The sequence below is a fragment of the Portunus trituberculatus genome, chromosome 21, assembly GCF_017591435.1.
Source record: "Portunus trituberculatus isolate SZX2019 chromosome 21, ASM1759143v1, whole genome shotgun sequence".
Classification (NCBI taxonomy): domain Eukaryota; kingdom Metazoa; phylum Arthropoda; class Malacostraca; order Decapoda; family Portunidae; genus Portunus; species Portunus trituberculatus.
Genome location: NC_059275.1, coordinates 6763364 through 6773104, shown reverse-complemented (window position 1 = coordinate 6773104; position 9741 = coordinate 6763364). Strand labels below are relative to the sequence as shown.

The window sequence follows — 9741 nt, the reverse complement described above, 5'->3', positions numbered from 1 at the left end:
AGTACACTATTCTACTCTTTCACCCCTGGACCTTTCTGGAGTAATATTGTGTCTGCCAGCCGTGCTCCTACCTTGAAACTGGACTAAGGCAATCACAACATCTATGGCATGTGAGCAAATCAAGTTGGTATCGATAATAATGGAAGACGTGATGAGGTAACAATAGTGTTTTTTTTTTTAATACGAAAGCCTTCTCTATACAACTGTTTCTTATCTTTTCTATAGTCTATCGATATTTGAAGTTCTATTCGCAACACGTGGTATGAAGTAATATATTTCGTGCAGTGATGACCGCTTGTAAGCCTGACAGGTTTTAACAGCTTCCCTTACGAGTATTTTCTTATATTCTTGATGATAATGAATCCCTTGGACGTAAGTAGTCTTCATCTCACGTTCAGTTAAACACTTATAACTCTTATCTTTGCTATCATTGGTGGGAGAAACAGCCACAGTGCATGAATAAGACAAACCACTGAGGGAGAGGGAGTGACAAACCTTTCTCAGAGAGAGAGAGAGAGAGAGAGAGAGAGAGAGAGAGAGAGAGAGGAACCTTTTTGACAATGCAGTACAGTAAGGAAATCGAGATCGACTGGTTTCTCCCCTCCCCCTCTTTATTTATTTATCAGATTGAGGGGATGGTCGATTAATGAGTGAAGGGGTGACGTGGGGACAGAGAGATATGTTGCCTCGTTTTACTCTCGCCGCCGGACAAATGACCCTGTGATTACGGCTAATGCATCGTCTAATTATCCCCGGAATGTGTATATGGTCGGGGCGCCGGTAACGAGGGCTGAGGACCACCTGCCTCGCCTTCCTCACCAGCCTACCTCTTCTCTCCACTGGCGGATTTCAGGCGTAGGAATCTCGGAAGACGTGAAGCATTTGGTACGTGTGTTGCTTCAGGTCCCTTTAAAACGTGAGCCCGATCTTGTGTTCTCATCTCGTCGCCGCAAACTGTGTGTTGTTCTCTCAAGATGGGGAGTTTATATGGGTTGGTGGTGGTTTGCGGTCTTGTAATTACAGCCATTTCGTTTTGTTTTGTGTTCACTGTGTGTGTCTGTGTGTGTGTGTGTGTGTGTGTGTGTGTGTGTGTGTGTGTGTGTGTGTGTGTGTGTGTGTGTGTGTGTGTGTGTGTGTGTGTGTGTTACTATAGCAACGCGTTTAAGTGTAGCGGCTGTGTGGTGAAGATAGAATGTAAGTAGGTGTGTTGACAGATCAGACATACAGTGGCAGGTGAGGTATTTGTAAAAAATGGAATGTAAAAACACTTGTGGAATGACAGTGAAAGCGCAAGTGTGTCGAGTAGTGGCGGTAAGTCAGTACGTGGCAGTAGCAGGTGTGTGTGTGTGTGTGTGTGTAGGCAGGTGTGTGGTGGTGGCAGTGGTGATGTAGCAGACGGTCTTTCTCACACAGCTCTCACCGTCATCTGCCTGGGAACCAAGACATAATGAGAGATAAGAGAGATAACACACTCTCTCCCAGTCTCCGGTATTCACCATCTACAAAATACAAATTGACACAGTCACAACATCAGTTAGCCATCATTCAATATCCTCCCGTGTTTAGCGTCGCTGTGGCGTTTCAAAGGAGATGATAGTAAGAAAGATGCAGTATGATCTATCGGGAATAAGTTATGAATTTCCTGTCCTTCTGTTCACTGGTAACTGTGGAATGATGCCCCTTAGTGTCCCTTGAGTGTCTTCTCAGCTCTGCCACTTAACACTCAGTCGTCCCAGTCACACATCCATCACTCAAGACTCATCTCTCCTGTCGCTTGTATCATCCACATCCTCAGCATCCTTCTCCCAGTCTGAGCCATCCACCTCTCGTATCCTTACCATGGCTACATCTCATATTCTAGTGATCTGCAGCATCATCACTGCCTCTTCCTCCCTCGAGCTGCCAGTCCGCGACGTTCCCACTATAGCGGATGCAGAATTCAGTGTTCTCGACTTCATCAGGTTAAGTTTCCAGCCGCTACTCATCACAGACGCCCTTCAGCAGATCACTCTTGACACTCTAGCGCCCTGGACCTTCCCCGCCTTCCATTCAAGTATAGAAGCCGCCACCACCTTCTGCGTCGCCTCCAAGGGATCTGAGGGGGAAGGAGAAGATGAGGAGGGTAAAGGAAATAACGATGTGCCGATGTCCTTGAGGAGATTTAGCATGGAGGGTTCCGGAGACTCCTCCGGGTGGCAGCACGCCTTCACCACCTTCACGAAGGAGCTGGGGTGAGGATCCTGCTCTTGTGATTAACCTAACATCCTAACTAACACTGACTAAACTTAACGAAATGCATACTTACATTATAACAATTCTGAAAGGTTCCATCCACAAAACGTGATCTAATTCGATGTTTTCAGTGCCAGTTATTTTATATATGCTCAGTAATATCCTTTGGTAATTAATCTCACATTGTCATTAGCAGTCGAGTGTGAAAGGAAAGGATATTAACTTCATGTTTGCTTTCATCGGTGACTTCTTCAATCGTTTTTCATTAATTCTATTCCTTCCCCTTCCTCTCTCCCAGGACTTCCGTGACCCTGCCCACAGTGTTGAGGGACGCTGACCTCGCCTTTCTCGACCTAACTAAAACTGTGAGTAACCCTCCTTAAGACTGCAGTAGAGAGAGAGAGAGAGAGAGAGAGAGAGAGAGAGAGAGAGAGAGAGAGAGAGAGAGAGAGAGAGAGAGAGAGAGAGAGAGAGAGAGAGAGAGAGAGAGACGTAATTGCTGTCAGGATATAAAAAGTAGAAAAAAAGAATGTTGGTTGAAAAAATCATATTAATCACCTCATATTCTTTACTCACAAGTGTTGTACTCTACTATGTAACACAAGCTCCAGATGATATTAGTAAAGGTAAAAGCACAGGATATCTAAGGGGAATTTGTTCTATGCACATACTTATACATTTTGAGGCGTTGTTTGACCGTGATGATATGAAATACAAGTGTGGTTTGGTGACATATATATACAATGGCCGGGCCGGTGGAAATCCATAGTAAGATGTGTAGATGAAGATGTTACATAAGGAAATTGTTCATTATACTTTCATGATTTTTACAAATTTCGAGTATTGCAGCATCCCACAACAAGACGAGTCGTATTAATGGGCGGATGATTTACCGACAAATGAAATAATGGTCTGTGCGACACCACACCTACCAGAGCAGGGAGAAGAAAGGAGCGTGGCCAGCATCCACTCAGCTGATTGTCAATCATTTACATGCACTCTCACGCCGAGACAGTAACACTGAATACTTTTAGCTTGTATTGCATGAATGTTCAGAGAGAGAGAGAGAGAGAGAGAGGTCACATGCTTAACAGTGTGTGGACGTGGTGTTTCTTAGGCCGTCGTTGTATGTTATCTGTCGCCAGGCTTCACTTGAGTATCATACCACTACCAAACAACGCCTCAAATTGTACATGGGCAGGAAACATTTTAGACTTAGTAATAACCTTGACTTTCACCTCTACGTAGCAATAACCCCAGAAGTTCGTGTTACACCCTGCATACAGACTCTGATCTCCCAGTGTACCAATAACATTTCATCAGCCACACCTGTTAACAGAGCAACAGATCACCAAGTGTTTGTTCCAATCATGTAGACTTTTCCATCATGTAGAATTTTCCGAATCCCTCTCTGCTTTGTCAGGGTGTGCGTCACTCTCGCGTGGGCCAAGCAGGGAGAGGCCTAGGTGACAGCGCCGTGGTGGTGTGTGTTGTGGAGGGCGTCCTTTCTTTCTCCCTCACGCCCCTGCCGCCCTCCCTCGCCGCCCTCCAGGTAAGTGTTATAGTGCATGGTGAGTTTTATCCATGCATACATTCCACTTAACAAACATATATTTTTCCCATCAACGCACAGCTGCGTTATGACGGCTTGATAGATAGTGCATATTTTGTGGTCACATTATTCATCATCGAAAAATATAACATGTATCATAAATGCTTGAAAAACATGTTAATCACAGCAATTCAAGGGAAAAAAAGTACAAAAAAAAGAGAAAACAGATTGAATAACCGGAATATGAACACAATTGTAAACATCGGAAGCTATTCTGGCACACCATAAATTCAAGCGGTGCTATTTGCCTAGAACGGATGTCTGCATCGTTGCTCTCACCACTTTAAGTCTTGATATGCATATAAACAACTCCTGTCTTTTCCTGGAAGCGTAAATTTCGGCATGCTACAATACACGGAAGAAGATTTTAGTTATTCCACCGTTCATTATTAGGTTATCGTGATAGTTTAGTTTGTTGATATATGGAGATACTGAACGTTGCGTGAATTGTTTGCCTTGAGTTTTAGATTGGTAAATGTGAATGGGAGAGATTAAGATGAATTACGTCAACAGTAGTGGAGAGTTTTCGTTGTAGTGAAGCTGTTGAGAGAATTTTATGACACAGGCATCGTTATAGACTGAGATAATTACTGATAGTTAAAAATAATCAATTGATAAAAATAGACAAACATATTAGGAAATAAACTATTAGGATTCGAGATGAGAGGAAAGAGAACAACGTAAAAGAAAAGAGAAAATAAAAGGTGCACCACATAAGGATATAAACCAAGAACAACACAACATTAAGAATTGCATGATAGATAAAAGTAAAGCAAGGAAAAGAAACTAGAGAAAACATGAAGATCAGGAAGCATAGAAGAGAAAAAGAGATAACATAAGGAAAAAAAAAAAACGAATAGCAAGAAAAGTAGATGCAAACGAACACCTTACGAACTCGAGGCATTACTCACACTTCTCCAACCCTCAGTGCGTGTCGGGGCAGTGTCAAGTAACCGTGAAGATGGAACACAAGCAGGACATCACACCAGAACTCTACCTCCTGACGCAGACCACAGCACACCCCCGAGCCTGTCTGTACATTCCCCTGGTTGGTAAGTCACACCTTTGCTCCTCTCTATTCTTTTTGTTTCCTTCTTAATCTTTCTCTCCTCTCATCTCCTTTCTTCCACTCTTCACGTAACCCTCCCTCTTAATATCCCCATCGCACCGTGGCAGGCAGTGGTCAGCGGCCGCCCTGCACGACTCCACCTTTCTGGTCTTCATGTGGGAGGACGACCTAGTGATCAGGGAGGACGTAGTGGCCGACCTGTTCCCGGAGGAGGGCGACGAAGGGTACGTGAGAGAGAGAGAGAGAGAGAGAGAGAGAGAGAGATTACTTTTATTATTATTAGTTTATTGACATTTTTCTACTTATTCATATACGATAATAAAACAAGAATGTAATAAAATAATGAATATAATCAACTTACCACTAGATTTTGTTCAGGTAATGCACAACTTTTATACATTTCTAAGTCTCCCTCTAACAAGTAGGTAGTTAAAACAATGCTCTGTAAAGGAAATTCGCAATTAATTAAATCAACTGAAAAATAAAGACAGTTTTCTCATACTTCAAAACCGCCCTCCACTGAAAAATAAATAAATAGATAAATAAACCAAGCACATCCGATTCACAATTAATCTCCTTTTAATAATCGAACAAAAATTCTAGGTCATGAGAGAGAGAGAGAGAGAGAGAGAGAGAGAGAGAGAGAGAGTTTAAGGTACAGATTCCAGTGAACGTACAAACAGTTCCGGCTGAGTTCGAAGTTTGGTATTCATTAATTTCAAAATCTATTAGAAAATAAAGTAAGATCATGAAGTCAGTACCGAAAATAGCCTGTAATTTTGAGGCGTTTAGGGAAAAATTAGGTGGACTTTAGACCGCAAAAGCCACCAATTCAATGAGCTACAAAACTGATTGAAATATACTCAAGACGATAAGAAATTTTGCACTCGAGAAGACAAGAAGAAAGAAAATAAGAATAAGAAGGTGATGAAGCTTTCCTGGCATCTGATATATAGCATTAGTGGCATCGGGGAATAACAAACACCCTCTCGTTTCGCCTCGTAAAATAAAGACAACTGTACTTACTGCGAACACTTCCAGCATGATTAACACACATCACAACACCAACACACAACACCCGTCGCAAAAAGCAGACAATAAGTAAGGACGCGAACATGACAAACGAAGAGTGTTATATTTTCTCGTATCATTAAGAAGAAAAAGGAGGACAACAAACCACTTTTTTCCCCGCACGTGTCGTCAAGGTCTGAGGGGACGCGGCGGGAACGAAGGGAAGGGACAAATACGCTGTGGGAGGCGCTGCCGAAGGGAGCCTCTCCACCTTCCCTGCTGCTGTGGGGAGACCAGAATCCACTGCTCCACCTGCTGCGGCGCTACCTCCTTTCAGACCGCCACCTCCACCTCGATTCCTTTCTGGAGGAGTTCCGCATGGTAGGTGTTAGTGCCCTTGTTAATCCCTTCAGTACTGGAACGCATTTTTATCTTCAGTTTTAGGCGTGATTAGACGATTTTATTTATATAAGGAAGGGTTTATCGAGGTCAGAAGGTTAATGGCCTGAGTCTTCACTATTTTAATCCCCACATAAGGTTCAAAAAGCTGTATAAAATCATCAACTAGTAACCAGAATAAATATGAAAAGGTGTCCTTGTACTGAAAGGACTTAAAATATCCTGATTTGGTCCTTATATTTCTCTCTCTTTTTCCTGGCGGAGATTAAAGATTTTTCCTCAATGTGAGCTCTATCATTGCTACTTGACACATCTTCCATTAACCACTAACCGCTCTGGGGCATCTTTTATTGACATACAGCTGCTTCCAAAGATTATATCGGCTAGAAATTACAGTATCAGATCTTTTTAATACCTGTCTTTCTTGTCGGTGCTCGTAAAGATTTCATACAGTACACTTCCAGTTTTGTTAATTCTCGTCTATCGCAGTGACGTGGTTAATTTAGACTGAAGTGAGTAGATAATGCTATCTCACTGCTCTCTCTCTCTCTCTCTCTCTCTCTCTCTCTCTCTCTCTCTCTCTCTCTCTCTCTCTCTCTCTCTCTCTCTCTCTCTCTCTCTCTCTCTCTCTCTCTCTCTCTCTCTCTCTCTCTCTCTCTCTTTATTTTATTTAAACTTAGTTATCATTACAATATTTACATAATAAACTTAAAGTTGCTAGTGGACACTAGGCAACTATTCTAAAAGTTTATGTGAGTGGCAGGTACCTGAGGTCTCTCTCTCTCTCTCTCTCTCTCTCTCTCTCTCTCTCTCTCTCTCTCTCTCTCTCTCTCTCTCTCTCTCTCTCTCTCTCTCTCTCTCTCTCTCTCTCTCTCTCTCTCTCTCTATATATATATATATATATATATATATATATATATATATATATATATATATATATATATATATAGAGAGAGAGAGAGAGAGAGAGAGAGAGAGAGAGAGAGAGAGAGAGAAGCAGCTGTTATGTCAATAAAAGATGCCTCAGAGCGGTTAGTAGATAATGAAAGATGTTTATATATATATATATATATATATATATATATATATATATATATATATATATATATATATATATATATATATATATATATATATATATATATATATATATATATATATATATATATATATATATATATATATATATATATATATATATATATATATATATATATATATATATATATATATATATATATATATATATATATATATATATATATATATATATATATATATATATATATATATATATATATATATATATATATATATATATATATATATATATATATATATATATATATATATATATATATATATATATATATATATATATATATATATATATATATATATATCTCTCTCTCTCTCTCTCTCTCTCTCTCTCTCTCTCTCTCTCTCTCTCTCTCTCTCTCTCTCTCTCTCTCTCTCTCTCTCTCTCTCTCTCTCTCTCTCTCTCTCTCTCTCTCTCTCTCTCTCTCTCTCTCTCTCTCTCTCTCTCTCTCTCTCTCTCTCACAGGATCGACTACTACTGCCTGATTTAGTGGACTGCTCCAGAGAATGCATGGCGTCAGCTGCTGCCATATTTGCCCTCCTGGATGCAGACGGGGACGGGGAGTTGACGCCCGCAGACGCCACCCATCTCACCCACGCTTCCTTCACCGCCCTCACCCACCAGATGGATGATTTCGTGGATGAACTGAAGGACTTCGCCAGGGACCAGTGGGAGGGCATGGTGGGGGTAGGTGGTTAGGTGGTCTGCGTCTTGTAGTGGGTTGTGGTGGGTTGTGATAGTGGGTGTGGTGGTGGGCGTGGTGGTTGAAGACATGCTGTTGTCCTTTTGGTGGTTGTGGTGGTTGTGGTTGTAGTAGTTTTTGTATTTTTTGTTTTATGCAGGAGGGGAACCAGCTAAGGGCAACAAAATATATATAAAAAAGGCCCATTTAAGTGCTGGTTCCCTTAAAGAGTTGTGAAGATTTAGCCGAAATTAAGGAACAAATGTCTTGAAACTTCCCTCTTAAAAGGAGTCAGGTCATAGGAAGACGGAAATACAGAAGCAGGCAGGGAGTAGTAGTAGTAGTAGTAGTAGTAGTAGTAGTAGTAGTAGTAGTTCTTGTTGTTGTAGTAGTGGTCGTTGTACTGATTGTGATTGTAGTGGCACCAGGAGTGATAATAAAAACACTCATAGTAAATTATCACCAGTAAAAAAAAAAAAAAAAAGAAAGAAAGAAAAGAAAAATATAAGTTGCAAGTGAATAAGGAAGTTCATACGAAACCAAAATATTTCAATGCAAAAGTTTCATGACCTATTATAAAAAATTTAGATACAACTACTTTTATTCTTATCATTACTTTTCTCCTCCTCCTCCTCCTCCTCCTCCTCCTCCTCCTCCTCCTCCTCCTCCTCCTCCTCCTCCTCCTCCTCCTCCTCCTCCTCCTCCTCCTCCTCCTCCTCCTCCTCCTCCAGGGCCCAGCAGCACAGCGTTCAGCCTTCCTTCAGCGGGCCAAGGATCGCCTCACAGCCTCAGCCACAGCCACGGTGCAGCGCTGGATTGCTGGGGATCTGGAGGGCGTGGACGTGGAGGCCTTGAAGGAGCATCTGCCCAGCCTCCACGAGCGTGTGTTTGCCGCCAGGGAGGGCAACTCTCCTGAAGGTAGTTACCCTTTACTTCTTTTTTCTTTAAGTTAACTATTGGTCTTTTCTTCAACACCTGTCTATATGTCACCCTATTAGTCCATATTTTGATGTACATATCGTGTACTTTATCCTTAGTTCCTTTTTTCATTAAACTTTCCTTTCCGTGTTGTAGTTTTAGAGTTTTTAGTCATCTCGTCTCACTATTGACCTTTCCTTCTTTATTCTATCTTTCCTATATTGCCTTCACTCTCTTTTTTTTTATTTGTCTCATGTGTTGTATCCTTTGCTTCTTTTATTCTTCAGTTCTTCTTGCACATTAATTCCTTAGTCATCTCAATCTGTCTTTTCTTTACCAGTAAGACCTCCTGTTATTTATCTCACAATGTCCTCTCCATCAGACAAAGATGAGCTGTAGCTGTGTTGTTCCCCCTTTATCCTGCCAACACCTCAGAATTTACACGCAAGGAAGGGAGTCACGTCACCACAGCAAACACCACTACGATTTAGGAGGAAAAGAAAAGGGAACGAATCTGGTGACTTTACTTCTGCATATGTACAAAATACAGTGAGCCTGGGAATCAGAACTCTATTGGAAAGTTTTATGTAATCTAAGTTTTTTTTAATAAAATGAAGAAAAGAAAAAAAATGAGGTTTAGGCACACAAACACTCACCTGGATATGGAAAAGAGAATGAGCGAGGGAAACAAGAACAGTGCTGGATATCCTACAAGAAAA

At 41.2% G+C, this 9741-nt stretch overlaps 1 protein-coding gene across 1 annotated transcript; it reads left to right on the top strand.

Annotated features, from left to right (window-relative positions):
* Positions 1–1671: 1671 nt before the first annotated feature.
* LOC123507273 lies at positions 1672–9652 on the top strand. The gene is made up of 9 exons (XM_045260046.1): positions 1672–2231; positions 2531–2597; positions 3656–3784; positions 4773–4896; positions 5021–5060; positions 6119–6305; positions 7888–8109; positions 8836–9022; positions 9405–9652. Exons 1-9 carry the CDS (start codon positions 1840–1842, stop codon positions 9419–9421), a joined length of 1365 nt encoding a protein of 454 aa, XP_045115981.1. The 5' UTR covers positions 1672–1839; the 3' UTR covers positions 9422–9652.
* Positions 9653–9741: the final 89 nt, after the last annotated feature.

Excerpts from the sequence above, each read along its gene's own strand:
- LOC123507273 (XM_045260046.1), top strand. The coding sequence starts at position 1,840 with ATGGCTACATCTCATATTCTAGTGATCTGCAGCATCATCACTGCCTCT. Across the intron at positions 2,232-2,530 it reads ACCTTCACGAAGGAGCTGGG|GACTTCCGTGACCCTGCCCA; the intron begins GTGAGGATCCTG and ends CCTCTCTCCCAG. Across the intron at positions 5,061-6,118 it reads TGCACGACTCCACCTTTCTG|GTCTGAGGGGACGCGGCGGG; the intron begins GTCTTCATGTGG and ends CGTGTCGTCAAG.